This window comes from Bos javanicus, chromosome 12 (genome assembly GCF_032452875.1).
Source record: "Bos javanicus breed banteng chromosome 12, ARS-OSU_banteng_1.0, whole genome shotgun sequence".
In the NCBI taxonomy this organism is placed as follows: Eukaryota; Metazoa; Chordata; class Mammalia; order Artiodactyla; family Bovidae; genus Bos; species Bos javanicus.
The window spans coordinates 50,412,062-50,435,115 of record NC_083879.1 but is presented as its reverse complement, the minus strand read 5'-3'; the positions used below and the strand labels follow the sequence as shown (position 1 = coordinate 50,435,115).

Below are 23,054 nucleotides of genomic sequence, written 5' to 3'. Positions count from 1 at the left end.
GAGTCATTTTGAGTTTGGGAATGTTGTGACAAAGGCATCTGTTAATATTTGTGAACAAGGCTTTCTATGAACATATATTTTCAGGGCTTTCACCTAAATATCTAGGAGTGTGAGATCGATCTGTCTAATTTCTAAGCAACTGCCAAATTCCCGAGGTGCTCGTGCCATTTTACATTCCTGCACACAACGTACGGGTGTTCCAATTGCTCCATATTCTAGTTGGTACTTGGTCTTTTTGATTTTAGCCATTCTAATAGGTGTGTAATAGATAGTATCTTTCTATGGTTTAAATGTGCATTTTCTCTGATGGCTAATGCTGGTGAGGGGTGTCTGCATTTTAATCTCTTCATTCAGAAAGTTAATTTTAGTCTTATTGTTGAAACTTCCATTCCTTTCAGCTGAAGCTCATAATAATTAGTTTATCTCAGTGGTGGTTGGTACTTTAACCATGTTACACTTTATTTTTTAAATTTAATTTTAACTTTTTGTTTCCTTATAATACCTTTATGTTGTTGTTCAGTCGCCAAGTCGTGTCTGACACTGCAAGCCCATGTACTGCAGCAAGCCAGGCCTGTCTGTCCCTCACCATCTCCTGCAGTTTGCCCAAGTTCATGTCCATTGAAACAGTGATAATAATACCTTTTAGAAGTACTCAAAGGGTACATTGTAGTAATTTATTAAAGGTTTAGCCGCTTGTAGAGTCTCATGGCTTTGTTTTGGGGAAATGAATACATTTAAAAGGGGAAATTATAAAAGTGATAAAAATTTTCAGTCTCATCTTTATATTACTTATATCCGATAGTGTAATTTAAGTTTATGCTTTGTCTTGTGTGCTTAGTCGATCAGTCATGACCGACTCTTTGTGACCCCATGAACTGTAGCCCATCAGGCTCCTTTCTCCATGGGGATTCTCCAGGCAAGAATACTGGAGTGGGTTGCCATTTCCTCCTCCAGGGGATCTTCCCAACCCAGGAATCAAACCCAGGTGTCCCGCATTGCAGGCGGATTCTTTACTGACTGAGCCACCAGGGAAGCCCATACTTTATCTTATATAGGGTCTATTACTTTCAGTATTTTATCACTTACCATGAGAATGCATTGCGTGTGATAATAATAATAATTGTTCTGAATTCTCTTCCAGGTTCCTGATGTTATCAGCAGCATAAGGCAGTTATCGAAAGCTGCCATGAAAGAGGATGCAAAACCCAGCAAAGACAACGAGGACGCCTTTTACAACTCTCAGAAGTTCGAGGTCCTGTACTGTGGCAGGGTGACCGTGACCCACAAGAAGGCGCCGTCCAGCCTCATCGACGACTGCATCGAGAAGTTCAGCCTGCACGAGCAGCAGCGCTTGCGGCTCCAGAGCGAACCGCGCGCAGGGGACTCGGGCGAAGACCAGGCGGGATCCGAGGCCCGAACGCCGGCCTGCCCCGTCGACGTTCTGTCGGAGGAAGGGGATGGCGTCGCCGACACCCACCCGGTCTTCCCTGCCGCGCCCAGCCAGCCTGGGCCATCTAGCTCGCGAGTCTGCTTCCCTGAGAGGATTTTGGAAGATTCGGGCTTCGATGAACAGCAGGAGTTCCGGTCTCGGTGCAGCAGCGTCACGGGGGTCCTGCAAAGGAAAGTTCACGAGAACAGCCAGAAGCCGCAGCCGCGGCGGAGGCATGCCAGCGCGCCCAGCCACGTGCAGCCCTCGGACTCGGAGAAGAACAGAACCATGCTGTTTCAGGTGCTGTCCTGGCCGGCGGCTCTCCCGGTGTTTCCCCATCCTTTGCTATAGCCGGAAGCAGCCCAGCGGCCAGCTTCTCCCTGGTCCTTAATCTGGAAGCATCCAACTTTTCTGTCATGTCCCCCAGGCAGCAGAGAAGGCAGGTTGGAGAAAGAGCGAAGGACAGTAGTGAAGGGGAATGTAAGAGAAAAGGGAGCAGGGCAGGGAGGGAAAGAGAGAGAAGCACTTTAAGGAGCATCAGGGAAAGTTGGTTGGGGAAATTAGCAGAGATTACCCAGATGGCGCTAGTGGTAAAAAACAAAACAAAAAAACCCAACCCGCCTGCCAGTGCAGGAGACCTAAGAGACGGGGTACCATCCCCGAGTGGGGTAGATCTCCTGGAGGAGCACATGGCAACCCACTCCGGGATTTTTGCCTGGAGAATCCCATGGACAGAGGAGCCTGGCAGGCTACGGTCCATAGGGTCTCAAAGAGTTGGTAACTACTGAAGCAATTTAGCACGCATGCCATCTTAGCATCACCAGCGTTTGCCTTAGGTTGATTCTTCACTAGGGCCTCCCAGGGTGCTCAGTGGTAAAGAATCCTCCTGTCAGTGCAGGAAACACAGGAGATGCAGGTTCAATCCTTGGGTGGGAAGATTCCCTGGAGTAGAAAATGGCAACCCCCTCCAGTATTCATGCCTGGAAATCCCATGGACAGAGGAGCCTGGCAGGCTACAGTCCATGGTGTGGCAAAGAGTTGGACATGACTCAGCACACACGTGATTCTTCAGTAAATGTTGCTATTTATTATTATTATTTTTTAATGACTGCAGAAAGTCAGAAGGGTTTAAAGATGTGAGTCTGGGAGAGTGTGAATCTTCTTGAAGGAGAGAGAAGTTTCTAGAGAGAAGAAAAGTCCAGAGACTCATGGTTGTATCTTCAGATGAGGATACACCAATTTACTCTCATACAAAGGAGAGGTTTAGGAAACATCGTAGGCCTGATAATTTATTGGATCAGTTGTTAAAATCATTGGGTGCAGGTTGTATTATAGGTGTAAAACACGATTTTTAATTCTAAAAAGTAGTTTTTGAAGTTGTACAGGGTATAGAAAGTGTCCAATTCCACTTGAAAGAACTGAATTCCTAACAATGCCCTGTAGAGATTCTTTAATTAATCCTCAGCTTTGAGGATTAGAGTTTTCCTCAGATTTGAGTTTTCTTGAAAAAAGGAGTGACGGTCCTTTTGTCCCATTGCAGAGTCCTTAAGAAGGAAATTGCACTGTGTACCTTGGTAAATAGTCCCAGGATGTAATATTTGCTTTATCAGAAGTTCATGGTTGTTTTGTTCTGTTTTGTTCTTGATAACTTGAGGCATGTGATTAAAGTGTCTATAGTCTTTTCTTTGGTAATACATTAACTGAGTTTCTTCTCTTTTTTTTTTTAAGATTTTTTTTATGTGAATGATTTTTAAAGTTTTTATTGAATTTGTTACAGTATTCCTTCTGTTTTATGTTTTGGCTTTCTGGCCGCAAGGCGTGTGGTATCTTAGTTCCCCAAACAGGGAGCAAACCAGCATCCTCTGCCTTAGAAGTTGAAGTCTTAACCATTGGACCACCGGGAAAGTCCCCTGAGTTTCCTCTCTTGATTTGTTCTTTTTCTTAGCTAGCCAGAGTCCATGTTGTTAATTTTTTTCTAAATGGTTATTTATTTAAAAAACTAAAAAAAATTTATCTGCCCAATTGAAAGTATATCTTTCTGTTGATCCTTTGTGAGAAAGTAAGATTTTAAATTATAAAGGTTGCTTTTTTTTTTGAAAAGACAATAATTTCTAATTTGGAAAAAAATGGTTTCTTTTAAATTAAGAGCAGCTTATTTCATGATTTCTAGATGAAAGGAAGAATTGTTTTCAGACGATTGATAACTGAGGTTGTAAATTTGATGGGGTTAGGTATTGACACTGTATATTCCTATACAGTCCATGGTATTCTCCAGGCCAGAATACTGGAGTGGGTAGTCTTTCCCTTCTCCAGGGGCTCTTCCCAATCCAGGGATCCAACCCAGGTCTCCTGCATTGCGGGTGGATGCTTTACCAACTGAGCCACAAGGGAAGCCCCAAAATACTGGAGTGGGTAGCCTATCCCTTCTCCACTGGATCTTCCTGACACAGGAATCAAACCAGGGTCTCCTGCATTGTAGGCGGATTCTTTACCAGCTGAGCTACCAGGGAAGCCCATATATCTTGTATAGAGTATTTGAATCTGTATTATTAGTCAAATATTTAATTGTAAACTAAGATATTAGCTTCTTGGTAAGTTGAAATTAATTGGAATGCTTTATTTTTAAGGTTGGGCGGTTTGAGATTAACCTTATCAGTCCGGACACTAAATCAGTTGTGCTTGAGAAGAATTTTAAAGATATCTCTTCTTGTTCCCAGGTATGTATTGAAGTAGATTATAGTATTTGAGGAAACCAATTAAGGCTTGTTTCTCAATTAACCAGAAAATAACTGGGATTGAATCCCTTCAAATTTTATTTATTTTTTAAAAACGTATTTATTTTAATTGGAAGCTAATTACTTTACAATATTGGGGTGGTTTTTGCCAAGTGGATTTATCTTCAGAGTGTTCGTGTGTTTGGGTCCAGGTCCTCAGTATCCTAGTATTTTTCGCTCACTGTCATCAGCCCTGTCTCCTTGTAGCACCCCTTCATCAAAGGGCTGAGTGGAATTTTTGCGCTGGTGAGTTCTTTTGGAAATATCTTCTTGATTAGTTTTCCTCAGAATCTTGGGCAGTGGGTTTTGGCATCACTGAGTCATGTTTGCTCTTTATACCATAATAGGTAATAAAAGGAGAACCAGTACTTTCAAGTTTATTGTTGTAAATGTTAAAGTTTGAAAAGAAGGTTTGTGTATGTATCGTTGGCCTTTTACTTGTTGTTAATTCTTATATTGTGTATATAAAAGTTTTAAAAATAATCAATACAATTATATGTGGTTGAGGTCATATCAGGCATAAAGTAGTATTCTAAGTACCATAGTAATATAATAATTTAGTACAGCTATCCAAAAATTAGAGCTGCCTAATTATATGGCAAACCTAGGAAGAGTTTCTGAAGATGTTGGAATGGAGGGAATATCTAAATCTGAATATGGGAAAGCTAAAAATGCAAGGATGCCTCTGAGGAGGTCCCTGGAATAGAGAAGCAATAACTTATTTCCTAATAGGTGTACCTTAGAGGTACCTTCAGGGTCTTGGATCTTGCCAAGGCCCTTTCCTATATTTTAATGTTGAAAATCAAGGCTGCTTATTAAAAAAATTTTTTTTTGAATTTTGGAGTTAGCACTGCCATAGGTAGGATGTTCAGATATTCTTCTGTTGGAAAATGACAACTTTTAGTACATCTTGTTAATTACTCTCCTCAGACTCAGCTAATGTAGTTTCACTTCCAGTGTTTTATTTTAATATTTGTTCTGTTATATGGAGACCTAGAATTATGTTCTGAAGATAAAAGCTTTCTACTCTAATAATTGAGAAAGGCAGCATCTGACTCTAGGGTGAATATATTGAAAATTTCTAAATTCCTATTTAAGGGACAAAAAATTTGGTAGAAAGATGATTCACTTTAACTGAAAAATAGTATTTACTAAGCATTCTCGTAACAACATGTTTCCTTGGGGTCTTTGCATGATCATAAGGTCTGTGAGGGTGGGTGTCTTATGCTGTAGAGCCTCAGAGAATAAGATGTGTTAAGACAGAGCTTAATGCTTAGGTGTTCAATAAATGTTGAATGAATATTTCTGTATATTGGGCCTCATGCCCAGTGTTGAGGAGAGAGTTGTGTGCAAAGCTGTGTATTTCCTGTTTCCCAGAGCAAGAGTCACCATTGGAAAAGACTGTGCCTCTCCCTAGCCCCACCCCAAGTCTTGCAGGAAGAAAACTAGCAATGCTCATTGACCATTTAAGGGAAAAAAAAAATTGAAAAAGAAGAAAAAAAGAACCAGCCAAACCAAATATGTAAACTTGCAGTTCAAACAAGATTTTTCCTTTCCTTTTCTTTTTTTTTTTAAACAAGCTTTGTAGTGACATTAAGAATTAAGAAAAAGAATTGACTGAAATATGAGGAAGCTTTGTGTAAAGGCCTTTGATCAGAATAATTGTCAGGTTAATCTCTGCCCCTCACTGCGTGGCCAGCTCCTATTACTTTTCCACAGAATTGCACTGATGGAGGGTGGCTGCATTTGGGAACAGGCATACTTTTAAACATACGACGTGATGTGACTCTTTGCGACCCCATGTTCTGTAGCCCACCAGGCTCCTCACATGTACCCCTATGTATGTTTCTTTCTTCAAAATCAGTAGGACTGGATTTTTGGCAAGCGTGAGGAATAAGGGAGTGGTTTTCTTTACTGGAACATTGCCACTGCCTGAAAACTTGGTGAGCTGGTGAGGTACTATGCATTTTTCCTATTTAATGCCAAGTTAGTCAAAGATTTTTTTTAAGATGATGCTATTTCTCCATTTTATTTTATTTACTTATTTTATTTTGGCCGCACTTTGCAGGCATGTGGGATCTTAGTTCCCCGATCAGGGATTGAACTCATTCCCCATGCAGCAGAAGCACAGATTCTTAACCTGGATCTCCTGGGAAGTCCCAAGTCAAAGAAATTATATAATCATGAATGAGTTGTATCAGATGGAATTTACTTTTACCTCATGGACTGTATAACTTTATTCTTCCTATTAACTTTTTCTTTTTATAGAGTTGATTTCCTTTTTCCATATCCACTGGATAGGTGAGGCTTATTAATAGAAGAATTGTGGTTACTATTTATCAAACATGCAAAGAACTAAGATATTTCTTAGTTCTGAATCTGAAAAATTTTGGGGAATAGGTGCCATGACTACTATTTTATAATGAGAAGTGGAACTTCTGAGATACTTTTTATCAACACATCACAATATCTCATACCTAGTAAATTGCTTGAATTAAGGTGGAAGCACAAATCTGACTCCAAAGCCTGTTTCCTTTTCCCTGGAATTCAAGTGATTGCAGGACAACTTTAAAGTTTTGGTTTTCATGACTTTTCAAAGTACCGTGCTTTCTGTTAAAGCAACAAGGTGCTCAGTTCAGTTCAGTTGCTCAGTCGTGTCCGACTCTTTGCGACCCCATGGACTGCAATACGCCAGACCACAAGGTGCTACTGGCTGCTAATTGGTGTGTATATATTCAGGCTGATTGAAGTTCTCAAATGATTCAGAATTTTTTTATAAAGTGTAGCTGAGGTTATTTAGCTTGTGTTCAGAAAGTACAGATTTGTGAATTTGGATCATTGACATCTGCAGTAATTTCTTTAATGTATTCATCTTCTAACAGTTGTGACTCCTTGAATGTCTATAAATAGACAAATGTTCTAGTAGTTCTAATGCAGGCTTTAGGGAATTGCATGTCATTTCAGTAGAGCATTGTCAGTTTTATGATTCTTAATCTCAAGTAAATAAGAACAGGGTTTATGATGAATCATCAGACTGCTTGCTCAATGACGACCAATAAATTGAAAACTCTGGTACTGCCAAACACTGGGTAGTGGTTTTATTACAAGAGACAGTGGATTGTGCCATCCTGCTTTTCCTTCTGTGGCCCCGAGTCACAGAGTGTTTGCCAGAAACAAAGCAATCTGAGCTGGTTTTCTTTATTTTATGTATCAAAAGCCTGCCATAAAAGTTTGCTCTGACATTATGTCCCCTATCACAGTGCCGTGAAGGAGAAATTCATGAAAGTGTGAAAGCACAGAACTGTTTGCATAGTGTTGGTTAAATGGACATAATCTTATAAACTCCCCACTTCTTCTCTCTCTAGGGTATAAAGCATGTTGATCACTTCGGCTTTATTTGTCGGGAGTCCTCGGAGCCTGGACTGAGCCAGTATATCTGCTACGTGTTCCAGTGTGCCAGTGAATCTCTGGTAAGTGGGGTGACTGCTGTCCACAGGCTCCTCCCCAAACCTCTGACTCCTGGGAGACTTGTCTCTGACAGACCCAAGCCTCACAGAATGGCCATCAGTGGAAAAAGAGGAGGGCAACCAGAGATGAGTTTCTGCCCTTTGAGGCAGAACCACAATAGAAAAACAAAACCAGATTGTCTTGGTAATTTTTTAGCCTAGATAATTTTCTTGAGTTTAACAAATCCAGAAATATTACTGGGAGTATTTTTCAAAGGTGGTGCTTGTTGTTGTTCAGTCGCTAAGGCGTGTCTGACTCTTTGAGACCCCATTGACTGTAGCATGCTAGGCCTCCCTGTCTCTCACCATCTCCCAGAGTTTGCCCAAGTTCATGTCCATTGAATCGATGATGCCATCCAATCATTTCATCCTCTGCCACCCTCTTCTCCTTTTGCCTTCAATCCTTCTCAGCATCAGGGTCTTTTCCAATGAGTTGGCTGTTTTTTTTAAAAGGTAGGAAAAGCTTGATCATGGAAGAAGAGTGGTTACTTTTTCCATTGCTCATGTAAGAAGATAAAGAAGACCTTTTATTCTCTCAGTTGCTCTAACATTTCAGGGTAGATAATGCTTATTTCAACAGGGTAGACAGTGATTTTGTTTTTTTCTCTGTATTTCATCAGCCCCTGTCCTCCTTTTAAAAACACTTTCTTTATGGTCTTTTTTTAGCCTTGATTTTCTTTCTTTGGAATTTGGAAGCCAATTTTTCTCTCCAGTGTTCTCACTCCCTCTTTAATGGGAACAGTTAGAATTTTCGAAGAAATATGTAAGACGAAGTTGGAAATGGTTCTGAGTGACTAAAAATATGTCAGTGTTTTCCCCTAAATTTTTTTTTACATATTCTTCCTTTTTACATATCCTTCCTGAGTTACCTCTCCTAACCATTTTAGCACAAATCTTTAGATGTATACATTACCATTCTTGGAAGCACGGCATTTATTAGACATACATCTTCCCCCTTGATTTTCCCCAGGGAAATACCACCACTTAGAACAGAGTAAGCCAGGCTGCATTCTCCTCAATTCCTTAATGCATGTTGCCATCCTCTTTGCTAACTCATTTTTAAAACTTTTTGTTTTGTATCGGGATATAGCCGATTAACAACGTGGTGTTAGTTTCAGGTGAGCAGCGAAGGGACCCAGCTATACGTACACGTGTATCCATGCTCTCCCAAACTCCCCTCCCATCCAGGCTGCCATATAACATTGAGCAGAGTTCCCTCTCCTATACAGTAGGACCTTGTTGGTCATCCATTTTAAATCCTCCCTAGTAACTCCTTGGGAGTCACTGCCTTCCGTGTTCCCAGCGTGGACACTGAGTTGAGGGATAATGAAGAAATGGAGATGAATTGGTGCCAAGACACTTTCTGACTAGGGAATGTAGCATTCAACGGTTTTTACGCAAGAGGGGTCCTTTTAAAGTTTTGCTCTCACTTTAGGCAGTTAGCCATACCAATGAAAACCACATGTTGATAGCCAAGTGGACACTGTATTATATAGGTTTAAGTTTAGGGCTTGGGATAGAAATTTAAGGGTCACTGGGTAAAGAATGATTGAAGGTGTGGGGGTTGATGAGCACGCAGGGGCAAGAAAAAGAGAGAAGGCTAAAGAGAGCCAAGGATACAATCCTGGAAAATGCCAACTGAATAAGACTTAGGTAGAAAGTGAGAATGTAGGGTAATCTTGCCCCATTCCCCACCCATCCACTGCCCGACTCGCCCCTCTTCCTTCCTTCCTCAGTCCCTCCTCCGAAGACTGATTCTTCCTGCACTGCAGATCCTTGCTCTCCTACCCTTCCAAAACCTGCCGTATTTTGTTTTGACTGTTCCATTTACACAACTTCCATATTTAGAAATCATAATGCATCCTTTTGTACCATCTATATCCACCTGTTTACGAAATCCTACAAACCAGCAGTCCCCAACCTTTTTGGCACCAGGCTCTGGTTTCATGGTCCTGCTGCTGCTAAGTCGCTTCAGTCGTGTCCGACTCTGTGCAACCCCATAGACGGCAGCCCAACAGGCTCCCCCGTCCCTGGGATCCTCCAGCCAAGAACACTGGAGTGGGTTGCCATTTCCTTCTCCAATGCATGAAAGTGAAAAGTGAAAGTGAAGTTGCTCAGTTGTGTCCGACTCCTAGCAACCCCATGGACTGCAGCCTACCAGGCTCCTCCATCCATGGGATTTTCCAGGCAAGAGTACTGGAGTGGGGTGCCATTGCCTTCTCCGACTAGTTTCATGGGAGACAGTTTTTCATGGATGGGGGCTGGAATTGGTTTTGGGATAATTCTTTAAGGACCTTGTAACTGGGAGATATATGTATAATTATGACTGATTTTCACTGTTGCATGGCAGAAACCAACACAACATTGTAAAGCAATTTTCATCCAACTAAAAAAAAGGAAGGAGCATGCAATCTAGATCCCTCATGTGCAGTTCACAGTAGGGTTTGTGCTTCTATGAGAATCTAATGCCACCACTGATCTGACAGGTGGCAGAGCTTAGGTGGTAATGTGAGTGATGGGGAGCAGCTGTAAATACAGATGAAGTTTCGCTCACTTGCCCACCATTCACCTGCTGCTGTGAGGCCCAGTTCCTAATAGGCCATGGACCGGTATCGGTCTGTGGTCCCACAGTTGGGGACCCTTGCTATAAACTCGAAGGTAGAATGTCCCATATGTCCATCTCGCTTTCCTTTTTCTCTCTGTCTGGTATCTAAGTCTGGGCCTTCTTTAGAAAGACAATCGCCTTCGTGTCCTAACTAGTCTTCCTGCCACTGCTTTAATCTGTCATCTGTCTATAGCCTACCTTACGTTGTAGTTTTTTTCTCACGAAGGACCAGTTTATGGCTCCTTACTAAGAGACAAAATCTACATGGTCTAGCGTGGCAGAAGGGCCTACCTCATGCTTCTCCGTCCCCCCGAAAGCTCTCCCTCTCTCCGCTGTGTCCTCCCACATGCTGTCCCCTGCGCTCAGCTGTCTCTAGGCCAGACTCCAGAGGCTGCTGTGACGCCTGATGTGAGGCTGCGTTTATTTGGCTTCCTACTGAAGCAACAAATGATTCATGCATAGGACACGTGAGATCAAGGAGATACGTGGGTGGTGTGGCTCACAGAAATGCCGCTGAAATTCTGAGCTGCATTGAGTGAGGGGTCTGCCTGTCAGAGAAGGGCAGAGCCAGGGCTCACTGCTTTCATACCATCGGGTGGGGAATGCGACTGTGCCAGCCTTGAGGGTCCACCCGGCTGCTATACAAGGAGACTGTGTATATTCTCTTTCTGTATCTGTTTTCACATTCTTTTCTGGGAAGCAGGCCTCCTTTGCTCTGCTCTGACTCGAATCCCTTTGCCCTTCTTTTCTACTGTGTACTTTTTAGGACCCTGTTTAAAGATAAACTCCCAGTAACCCCTTTCCTGACACCGTTTTCCAGGAATTGACCCCTTTCCCTGCTTTGTTGTAATTGCTCTTGCTGTGCCTTGGTCATAGATCTCTAACAGTTCCTGCAAATCCATTATCTTGTGTGTTTGTTCACATAACTTTCCACCCCACTGGGTGGTGACTCCTACAAGGTCAGGCTGTCCTTACTGTTGTATCCCCCAGTAGTTTCTAGAAGAGCAGGGGTTGGTAAGTGTATTTTTGAGTGATAGAGTGTGTTACTCTTAACTTCAGGTAATCTTTTTACATGTGCTGGTTAATCTCTGATTAGGGCTTCCCTCATGGCTCAGATGGTAAAGAATTGCCTGCATTGCAGGCAGGAGACCCGGGTTTGATCCCTGGGTCGGGAAGATCCCCTGGAGGAGGGCATGGAAACCCACTCCAGTATTCTTGCCTAGAGAATTCCATGGACAGAGGAGCCTGCTAGGCTACAGTCTGTGGGGTCACAAAGAGTTGGTCATGACTGAGTGACTAACAAAAAGAACAGTAACAAATTTCTGATTACTGGATAACCTCCACCAAGAAGAAAACTGTAAAACCTTCTGATTTCCAACCTCTTTTACAAGTTTTGTTTTGTTTGTATTTTTTAGTATTTTTATTTTTCCCTCATGTACATAGGATGAGTTTTCAGAACAGGAAGTCAGAGTTGAGAGTCTAGGAACATGCTGCATTTTTCCATCTTGAGAAGTTCTGTGGCTCAGGCAACAGCCAAGACTGGCTGAGAATGTCTTCCTGTTACATTGAAGTTGCATCAGAATATTAGTGCTGGTATCATTATTCTTAAGGAGGGGCCTGTGCTGGAATCTTTGAAATCCTGTTCACTTTTTTTTATCAGTAACCATCTTAACTGAATGGTGAGGCATCAGAATTGCAAGCTACAGGAAAAATTAAATGTAAATCTCCTGTATAAAGGAGGATGGTTCAAGCAGCTGACATATAGAATAAAACAGTCAAATATTATATAGGTCTAAGCAGTGTTATGTTTGATGTGGCTTGGTAGTTGTGAAAGACAAAATATTGCAAAACTACACATGCTGACTTATCTACTCTGAGCACAGAGAATATGCAACTAGCTTTTTCTCTTGTTTCTTTGTAGAGATTGTTATGAATGATAAACAGTGCAGTAAGTCCCACACATACGAGTTTCATTTTGAGAACTTGTTTGTAAGTCCAATTTGTTCCTAAGTCCAACAAAGTTAACCTATGTACCCAGCTAACACAATCGGTTATATAGTACTGTACTGTGATAGGTTTCTAATACTTTTCACACAAACAATACATAAAAAACAGACAAAAACAATAAAGAAAACACTTTTTATCTTATAGTGCAGTACCTTGAAAAGTGTAGTAGCACAGTACAACAGCTGGCACACTGGGGCTGGCATCGAGTGGACAGGCAAGAAGAGTTACTGACTGGAGGAGGGAGAGGAGGTGGGAGATGGTAGAGCTGAAGGAGCATCAGCAATAGGAGATGGAGGGCAATCTCAAATTTCACTCATGCCTCATGCTGATGGCACAGGTTCTGCTTCCTTGCTGAATTCAATTCCATCTACCCTCTTGAAAAAACAATCCAGTGATGTCTGGGTATTAGCTCTTTTTTTTCCCACCATAGATAACACAGTAACACTGGATTGCATTCTGAACAGCTGCTGCAATCTTTATGTACGGGTCTACATTTGGGTCCTGGGTCTCATAACCATAACAGTGCCTGCTCAGATAAAATACCCTTGCCGTTTCCTGTGTCATGAATCTCTTCGGTTCTTCAGTTACTTCTTCTTCCTTTCGTCTTTGTCTTTTTTCTGGGCCTCCAGTTCTATCAGGTCTTCATTAGTAAGCTCCTCTTGTTGCTCACAACAGTCCTGTGCAGTAAAGTACACAAAAGCACAACCGCTTGTAGAGGACGGACGCATGTGACAATGTACGCCAGGCATGTGTGCTAACTTAACGTGATTTGACATGTGAACGCATGTTCATGTCTTTGAAAGTTCCCAACTTGAAGGGTTCCTGGATAGGGGCCTTACTGTATAGCGTTCAGATGGGCCCTGGAGGGTTACTCCAGAAGTTTAGATGCTCAGTGCTCCTCCTTCCCTCCTTCCCTTGCTTCCTCCTTCCCTCCCTTCCTTCTTTTGTAAAGTAATGCAAAGCAAGTGGCTTAATCTTGTTTAACCACATTTGAGATTTCTGGAAAATATCATTTCTGCTTTCTCCAAAAGTGGTTTAAAAGGTATGAAAAAAAAATGGAACTGACTACTGTTCATAGACAGAAAAAGTAGAACTCCTCAGATCCACAGATCCCCACAATAGTATCCCAGGAAAGTAAAACTAGTAAAACAAAGAAACCCCCCCCAAAATCCACATTACCAAGACCCAGGCTTTGTGTGGGGTTAAGAGTGTAGATTTTCCCAGAGAATGAGGCTAGATAATCTTTTGAAGTCCTTATATATTCTGTGATTCTCATTCTTAAATGCCATACAGAACTTAAGTTTGGTAGGGAAATGTTTATGAGCATTATTTTCATCATGGAATTTCCCCTTAATTTCATAAATTAGCTTTCTTTGTTCCATCACATAATTTTCTCTGGAAATTTAATTTTTCCTGATGGTCACACTAAGAATACTTTCTTTTTGTTCCATATGGTTGATTTCTCTTTACTCATTCCTTTAGTGTTAAACTTTTAACATTTCTAGGATTTTTTGTTGTTGCTGATCTAAACTAAAACAATTAAGTTATTCATAATACTGATTTACCTTCCCGGAGTTTGAGCAAACTCAGGGAGCTGGTGATGGACAGGGAAACCTGACATGCTGCAGTCCGTGGGGTCGCCAAGAGTTGGACACGACTGAGCGACTGAACTGAATTTAACTTCATAGTATTAATTTAACTTTTAGTTGCTCTGATACCATCATAGAATTTATAAACCATCTATAAAATGGTAGATTAAAGCAAAGTAAAACACTGAAAATTTTAGAAGTAAAATTTTAGTAATATTTATGGCTGGGAGAAATCAGTAGCCACATTTCAGTCACCATTGAAATGATCTCGTTTCATCTAGAAATGGATTAAAAAATCATGAAAGTTCAGTATTTTCATTGGAGGCCTTTTACATCACATTCTTACCAAATAACAAATAATAAACTACCTGAAAGTTAAACAGGTGACTAACCCCTTCACTGCCTTAAATTAATGAGAAACAAGAAAACAATAGTAAATATCAATGTAAGTCATTGAAATTGCTTTTGAATACATAACAAGGCAAATGAAATGAAAATGCAAAGTTACTAAAGCATGTAGTGCTTTTATTTTTGAGCGTTAGAACTCTTTATTTTTTTAAATTATAGTATAAAAGAGCAGATTATGGATACTCCATTTTTTGTACATAGAATGATATGAAATTATTGATGAGCCTTTTAAAAAGTTATAGTAAAACATAGCTGACTAATCACTGGCTACTTGGTCCTTTAAGCAATATCAGAAGAATAAAGTGTCTTTTTAAATTTTTTATTGGAGAATAATTGCTTTACAATGTTTTACTGATTTCTGTCATACAATAATGTAACTCAACTATATATATACATATATCCTCTCCCTCTTGAATCTCACCCCCATCCCACCCCTCTAGGTTGTCACAGAGCACCAGGCTGAGCTCCCCATGTTATGTAGCAATTTCCCACTAGATTTCTATTTTACCCATGGTATTACATCAGGTGGCGCTAGTGATAAAGAACCCACCTCTAGTGCAGGAGGTAAGAGGCTTGTGTTTGATCCCTGGGTCAGGCAGATTCCCCTGGAGGAGAGCAAGGCAACCCACTCCAGCACTCTTGCCTAGAGAATCCCATGGACAGAGGATCCTGGCAGGCTACAGTACGTAGGGTCACACAGAGTCAGACATGACTGTAGCAACTTAGCATGCATGCATGCATTATATTTCAGTGCTGCTCTCTCAGTTTGTCCTACCCTCTCCTTCCCCCACTGTGTCCAGGTGAATGGATAGAGAGGTTGTGGTACATATATACACTGGAATATTACTCAGTCATAAAAAGGAACAAATCTGAGTTAGTTGAACTGAGGTGGACAACCTAGAGCCTGTTATACAGAGTGAAGTAAGAGAAAAACAGATATTTTATATTAATGCATATATATGGACTCTAGGAAAATGGTGCTGATGAACCCATTTGCAGGGCAGAAATAGAGACACAGAGAATGGACTTGTGGATGAAGTTTCTTTTTATTCCAGGCTCTTCATACACTCAGATGCAACAGTGGAGTAACTTCATTAAGTAATAACTTTTTCTTAAACCAGCCCATAAGGGAAGGGAGAAAAAGGTCTTTAAAAAGGGCTTATGTGTATGAGGGTTCTTCTTCCTCCACATCCTCTCCAACACTTGTTATTAAATATTTCTTGTCTTTTGGGTAATAGTGTGTGAGGTGATATCTCAATTGTGGTTTTAATTTGCATTTCCCTAAAAATTAGTGATGTTAAGCATCTTTTCATGTGCCTGTGGCCTTTTGTTTTGGTAGAAATATAAACTGGTGCTGCCACTATGGAAAACAAAATGGAGATTCCTCAAAAAATTAAGAATAGAATTATCATGTGGTCTAGCAATTCCATTTCTGGGTATTTATCTGAAAAAACTAAAAACACTAATTTGAAAAGATATGCACCGCTCTGTTCATTGTGGTTTACAAGAGCCAAGATATGGTATCTGTGGAAGTGCCCATCAATGGACGAATGGATAAAGAAGATGTGATGTGTATATATATGCACATGTATGTTCTGTGCTTAGTTGCTCAGTCATGTCTGACTCTTTGTGACCCCATGGACTGTAGCCTGCTAGGTTCCTCTCTCCATGAGATTTCCCAGGCAAGAATTCTGCCATTTCCTTCTCCAGGGGATCTTCCCAATGCAGAGATTGAATCCAGGTCTCCTGCATTGCAGGTAGATTCTTTACCATCTGAGCCACCAGGGAATATATATATATATATAATGGATTATTATTCAGCCATGTAAAAGTATGAAATATTGCCATTAATGACAACATGATGGACCTAGACCTTGAGGGTATTACGCCATGAGAAATAAGTATGATTCCCTCATATGCAGAGTATAAAAAATAAAACAAACAAACACACACACTCAAAGAACAGATTGGTGGTTACCAGAGGGATCAGGGGTGGGAGAGAGAGCAGAATGGTAAAGGGGTCAATTGTATGGTGACAGATGGAAGTGAGACTTGGGTGCTAAGCACACTGTGTATACAGAAGTTGAATTAAATTTGTACCAAGAAACTTATATAATGTTATAAACAAATGTTACCTCAATAAAAACAGAACAAAACAAAGCATAGTTTATAAAGCGTGTGAATGGTTTTGAATATCAGAGAGAGTTTGGATGAGGCGCTGGTACTTTACAGCTCCCCATGCAGGTTTTAGACTTTGACCTTAGTTCTACAGTGGGTGAGAAAACTACACTTTACTCTGATGATTGTGCCACAGAGGAGGAAACCTGGCCTGAAGTTGGCTTAACAATGCCTGGAGGATGAGCTGTTGGTTGACCTTGAAGAAACAACCAGGAAATGAGAATGCTAGAGTCCAACTTCTTGACTAAGTCATTGGAAGAGCAAGGAAGAAACAGGCTGGCAGTTTTCAAGCTCTTGACCTAGTGGTGAGACCCCACTGTTAGACAGGAAGATGTCAGAAGTTCTTAGTGTCACAAATCAGAAGCAAAATGTTAATATTAATAAATAGAAGCCATAGAGAAAAGACAGGAGTTCTCATCACAAGGACAAAAAAAATTCTGTTTATTTAATCTTGCATCTATGTGAGATGATGATGTTCACTAAACTTATTGTGATAACTATTTCATGATGCATGTAAGTCAAATCATACTGTACACCTCAGACTTATACAGTGCTGTATATCGATTATATCTCAGTAGAACTCTAGGAAAAGAAACTTCAGCAGCCTTCATAGAATTTCCCCAAGATTATTATTTTTTTAATTTTTAAAAAATATATTTATTTTTAATTGGAGGATGATTGTTTTACAATATTATTTTGGTTTCTGCCATACGTCAACATGAATTAGCCATAGGTAAAAATATGTTTTCTCCCTCTTGAACCTCCCTCCCACTTACCATGTTATTTATTGAGCTCGTTTCTCCCCAGAACTTTGGTTAAACACATGTTCACTTGTTGTACTAAAAATGATCCAAAAGGATAAAATCAATAAGATACTTATTAACACAAGTTAATGTTAGACTTATTTTGTTGCTCCCTATGTATTGCAGGCAAAACTTCCAAAGAGATCTTTATCTGATAAACTACTTTAATAAAGACCTTAGATAACCAACAATGACCTACTGTATAGGACAGGGAACTCTACTCAATATTCTGTGATAATCTATATGAGAAAAGAATCTGATAAAGAATGAATATATATATGTATAACTGAATCACTTTGCTGTCTACCTGAAACAAAACTAAATCAACTATAATTCTATAAAATTTAAAAAAAGAAAACAAAGTTCTGATTGACTATCATTTAACTGATAGCATAGTACTCAGTGGGATTCAAAAACAGCATTCAAGTAACAGGTCAGTATTGTTGTATTATACACATTAAAATAGTCTTATTTCATCCAGTTTCCAATTTTATGTATAATTAATTGAAGGTCTAACTTCAAGACAATGTTTTCTCTCTATCATCAAAATTACATTATTAAGATTTAGTAGGCATCAACGAAGCCTCGCATTGCTATTGGGCTTTTAATATGTTACCCTGAAGGCAAACGTTTGCAGACCTGGCCTCTGTTTTTCTTGTAGGTTGATGAGGTAATGCTGACTCTGAAACAGGCTTTCAGCACGGCCGCTGCCCTGCAGAGTGCCAAGACCCAGATTAAGCTGTGTGAGGCCTGCCCCATGCACTCTTTGCATAAGCTCTGTGAAAGGATCGAAGGTACAGTATAAGTTGGCCTTGGCAGAGAGGAGTTTGCTTTGGCGTTGAGGAAGTGAGAAAGTTGCTACTGTTGTTGAATGCTTCTTTGTTTCGAGGTAAACCAAGAGCCCTAAGAATTATTTCTCACATCCAGTCAAATTTGTGCAGTCAGTCTCTCCTAGGTGCTGGGCTCATTTTCCTTTTTTGTTTATTTTTTAACTTTTTTTTCCAGAGGCAGACTCCAGGGAGGAACTTGCATTTCCCACAGTTCTTAAGACTCTACTGTGTGCACAGTGGGAACTGACCAAATATTTGTTGAATGAATGAAGAGAGGCAAACCCTCCCAGAATGTTGACTGTAGATTTTTTTCTCTTCTCACTTGATGATGTGTTCTTTTTTCCCTAAAGGTTTAGAACAGGAATGAAACTTTCCTAACTTTTGAGGGACATTTGAAAATCACCCAGATAATAGACATGATGTCATAAAGCAAGTTGAAAAAAAAAATGTGTTTTGAAGAGGGGGAGGGACATGAGGAAGAGGTGACTCTGACTCAGTTTTCCTCTCTTCTCCTTGTCCTCTAATAAAAAAGGTTGAAAGCTACTGCACCCGAGAGGATACACAATTTAATAGATACTTGTTAAGCATCTGTTGGGTTGGCCAAGAAGTTCATTCAATTTTTTCTAAATCTGCTTATGGAAAAACCCAAACGAACTTTTTGGCCTACCCAAAATCACGTTCTGGGTAGCGTGCTCAGCACTGGGGATGCAGAGATGATTGAGATGCGGACTGTGCCTTCAGGAAGCTTATAGTCTGAAGGGAAGGCAGGCTTGGGAGCAAGTAAATGTGATTCAGTATGATAGATGTTAGCGTTGATGGGGAGAGGTTGAGCTGTAGAATAAAGCAGAGAATGTATGAGCCATAATAAGTGTAACTTGTGATATCTGTTAAGTAGGCAGGAAAATCAAAGGCACATGGCAAAATTTATTGAATTTCCACTCAACTGTGTGAATAAGGACTATTTAAATGTAGTAGTCAAATTTAAAAATTTATAATATTTTACAGAACATGCCTTGTTTTCAAACATATATATAACCTTTACAAAAATGGAACAGTTTTTGGTGTATGGTAAAGGGAATATAAATCTGGGGAGAAAAGGCTGAGTGATTCAAGAGATGGTGTTGAATCAGTTTGCCATCCAAAGATTCCTTCTATGTATCTACTGAAAATACATTCTAGAGGGATCAAAGTCTTCAATGTAAACAAGAAAAATACTAAAATCATTAAAATAAAAATGTTATTTTGTCCCTAAACAAGAAAGCCTTTATTAAGACACAGAAATGCAGAAACTACCAAAAGAAGACATTGACAGATTTGATTTCATAAAATCTTAACATTTTTACAAAACAACAACTGCTTACTTGGAAGTTAAATGATAAGCAACAAATGAGGAGATAGCAGATTGCTGTTCAGAATTTGTGAGGACTGTTATTATCTATAAGAAAAAGATAAAACCACCAGTAGGAAATTATGCAAATCATATTAAAAAAAAGCTCCTTTAAAAATTTTAGTTTTAGAGACCTTTGAAAAGAAAGAGAATGCCAACTATACATCCAGAATTAGTAGGGCCCTCCCAAGATCTTGAATGGACTGAAATTTAAGGTCCCCAACCTTCAAGGTATGTATGTATCTGAACGGAGCAAAGGAAGGGTTCATATTGACTGAGAAAGATTCACACAGATTCTTTTCCCAAGGCTTTGGCTAACACCTTCTGATTCGATTTTTTACCCTTGTCTTTGGCATTAGGCTAAGAGAACATAAGATAGGGCAGTGCTCTGGTAGTAAAAATGAAAGGAATAACTTAAGACAGATACTCTCATAAGAGTTACTGTGCCTCAGCACTACTGTGGTTTCCATGTCTTGGACCACTTCAGTTCAGTTCAGTTCAGTTCAGTTGCTCAGTCGTGTCCGATTCTTTGTGACCCCATGAATTGCAGCACACCAGGCCTCCCTGTCCATCACCAACTCCCGGAGTTCACTAAAACTCACGTCCATCGAGTTGGTGATACCATCCAGCCATCTTATCCTCTGTCATCCCCTTTTCCTCCTGCCCCCAATCCCTCCCAGCATCAGAGTCTTTTCCAATGGATCACTTCATCCATATAGAAATCCCACAAGATAGGTGCTATTTTTTAATCCTCATTTTACTCATAAGGAACAGGCACTGAGATGCATAGTGGGTAATAACTATCACATCCTCACTGCTGAGGAGGGGCAGAATCAGGATTTGAACTTGTTCAATATGATTCCACAGCAACTTGATGTTTCTTTCTGGAAGAATATCAGAAAGCAAGGATTTTCAGGATCACACTGTCCTGAAGCCGTGGCATCAGTGTGTTTCCCCCAAGGCTGTTTTCATTGGGGCAGGATAACTGTGGATTCTGAACTTATGTTATGTACAAAGTATAAAGCTGGAAAAAGGACTGTATTGAGATTCAACACAAATTTATATGAGTAGAAAGTGAGAAAGATAGGAGTATATACAAGTATTTAGAAGTATCTAGATATTAGTATCAGAGAAGGCAATGGCACCCCACTCCAGTACTCTTGCCTGGAAAATCCCATGGACGGAGGAGCCTGGTAGGCTGCAGTCCCTGGGGTCGCTAAGAGTCGGAGACAACTGAGCAACTTCACTTTCACTTTTCACTTTTATGCATTGGAGAAGGAAATGGCAACCCACTCCAGTGTTCTTGCCTGGAGAATCCCAGGGACGGGGGAGCCTGGTGGGCTGCCATCTATGGGGTCGCACATAGTCGGACACGACTGAAGCAACTTAGCAGCAGCACCAGCAGGTATTAGTATTTCATATAGCTTACTCAGAATTATAGAGTCCTGTCAATACATTTGGCTGCATTAACATGGAGTTCTTTTTGTACTGAAAAAGAAAGAAAGAAAGGGAGTGGATACATATGCCAGCATAATCTATGCCTATGTTAAGGGCATAGACCGGGAAGAGTGGCACAGTCATGTTGGTGGACCAGAGTGAATCCAGGAAGCAGTGTCTGAGGGCACCATCTCTCGAGGACCATCCTCAGCATGTGAAACTAAAGTGATGCTGAGCATTGTGGAGATGGAACAATTATCCTCAATCTTGTTTTCCTACAATAACTTGTGTGAGGGCTAAATAATATACTTACCTCTCAGGACTGGTTAATTCACTAATCAGTGATTCCAAATTGGAAGCCAAATCAAATTCAAGGCAGTGTAGGGGGCATGCATAGTTTGAAAATAAATAATATACAGCTGTTTGCAATTCTTCCTTTGAAATGAAAGACTGAGGAAACTTCCTGGGCTATAGATTTAGTTACATACTTCAAGTAAATACCCTGTTTACTTTTCTCCTTTTTAATCTTTTGTCCTCCTACACATGCTAATAACATACTGGAATAATAAACAACATAAACAAACAAAAAAACCCCACTCATGTGAATCAGTTTCTTAATATACTGCCTGAGGAGACTTTGCCAGCAAATAATAAGCTGTGGTAGTGTGTGACATCACACCATCAAAATGAATTTTAGTGTTTCTGAACGTGATCACAGATTTTCACAGCATTTTGTTGTATATTGCACAAAGAAGTGTAGAGCTGAGAAGTTTCTAGAAGCTTTTCTTCTTTCCAGTTCCCATCATATACTACACAGTGGTTTAAAACAGGTCCAGTGGTGGCCCTATACATGTTCTACACACCAGGATAGGAATTCTAGTTGTTTTGTTTTTTTTTAAACAATGCATATTTTGAGGCACATCTCTCCTAGGGATTTTAAAGTGCAGTCTACATTTAAGAGTCATTAAATATGAATAGCTGGATATCCTCTTTCTAATCACAGTACAGTAGCAATGTTATAAGTGACCCCTAACTATGTAGATCTGTTTCTTAAAAATGGATGGTCAGGCAAATCATTATTAATATGAATTTCACTTCCCCTTTTAAAAAATTAAAAATGTTTTTATGGAAAAGATGTTTGCCTGAGGATTTAACCTAAATTATGTGTAGAAGTGCAACAGATATATGAATAACATGATATAAGAATATAAACAGTTTGTTGGGAAAATTGTAATACTAAAAAATGTCCCTAAGTAGTAATGATGTCCTTGAAGTTTCATTACCAAGACCTGCATAAAGGGGAGAGCTTCTTAGCTAATAAGGTCCAGGTCTGCTTTTTAATATTAGTAGTTATTTTTTTCTTTTTTGAATGTCCAGTTTTAAGCTTAGAGATTTTGGCCAAGGCTAATAGTCACCTAAGAGTTTCTACGATGGCTGAGTTTGTTAGTACCTTCAGCGGTGTCTGAAGTACCTTCATGGTGTAGACACATGATACCAAATCAACAGCTAACCATGGAAGCTATTTTTCATGGCAAATAGATGGGGAAACAGTGGAAACAGTGACTTTATTTTTCTGGGCTCCAAAATCACTGCAGATGGTGATTGCAGCCATGAAATTAAAAGACGCTTACTCCTTGGAAGGAAAGTTATGACCAACCTAGACAGCATATTAAAAAGCGGAGACATTACTTTGCCAACAAAGGTCCATCTAGTGAAGGCTATGGTTTTTCCAGTGGTCATGTATGGATGTGAGAGTTGGACTATAAAGAAAACTGAGCGCCAAAGAATTGATGCTTTTGAACTGTGGTGTTGGAGAAGACTTGAGAGTCCCTTGGACAGCAAGGAGATCCAACCAGTCCATCCTAAAGGAGATCAGTCCTGGGTGTTCATTGGAAGGACTGATGCTGAAGCTGAAACTCCAATACTTTGGCCACCTGATACGAAGAGCCGGCTCATTGGAAAAGACCCTGATGCTGGGAGGGATTGGGGGCAAGAGGAGAAGGGGATGACAGAGGATGAGATGGTTGGATGGCATCACTGACTCAATGGACATGGGTTTGGGTAGACTCCAGGAATTGGTGATGGACAGGGAAGCCTGGCG

General features: G+C 40.2%; 1 protein-coding gene across 6 annotated transcripts in view; it reads left to right on the top strand.

Annotated features, from left to right (window-relative positions):
• Positions 1 to 23,054, top strand: part of TBC1D4 (TBC1 domain family member 4) — a 210,120-nt gene that overhangs the window by 124,541 nt on the left and 62,525 nt on the right. For all 6 annotated transcript variants that reach the window (XM_061435093.1, XM_061435092.1, XM_061435094.1 and 3 more), the window contains exons 2-5: positions 1,142 to 1,729; positions 4,057 to 4,146; positions 7,569 to 7,673; positions 17,961 to 18,093. In XM_061435093.1, the coding sequence (XP_061291077.1) occupies positions 1,142 to 1,729; positions 4,057 to 4,146; positions 7,569 to 7,673; positions 17,961 to 18,093 (916 nt within the window). The remainder of the gene's footprint in view (positions 1 to 1,141; positions 1,730 to 4,056; positions 4,147 to 7,568; positions 7,674 to 17,960; positions 18,094 to 23,054) is intronic.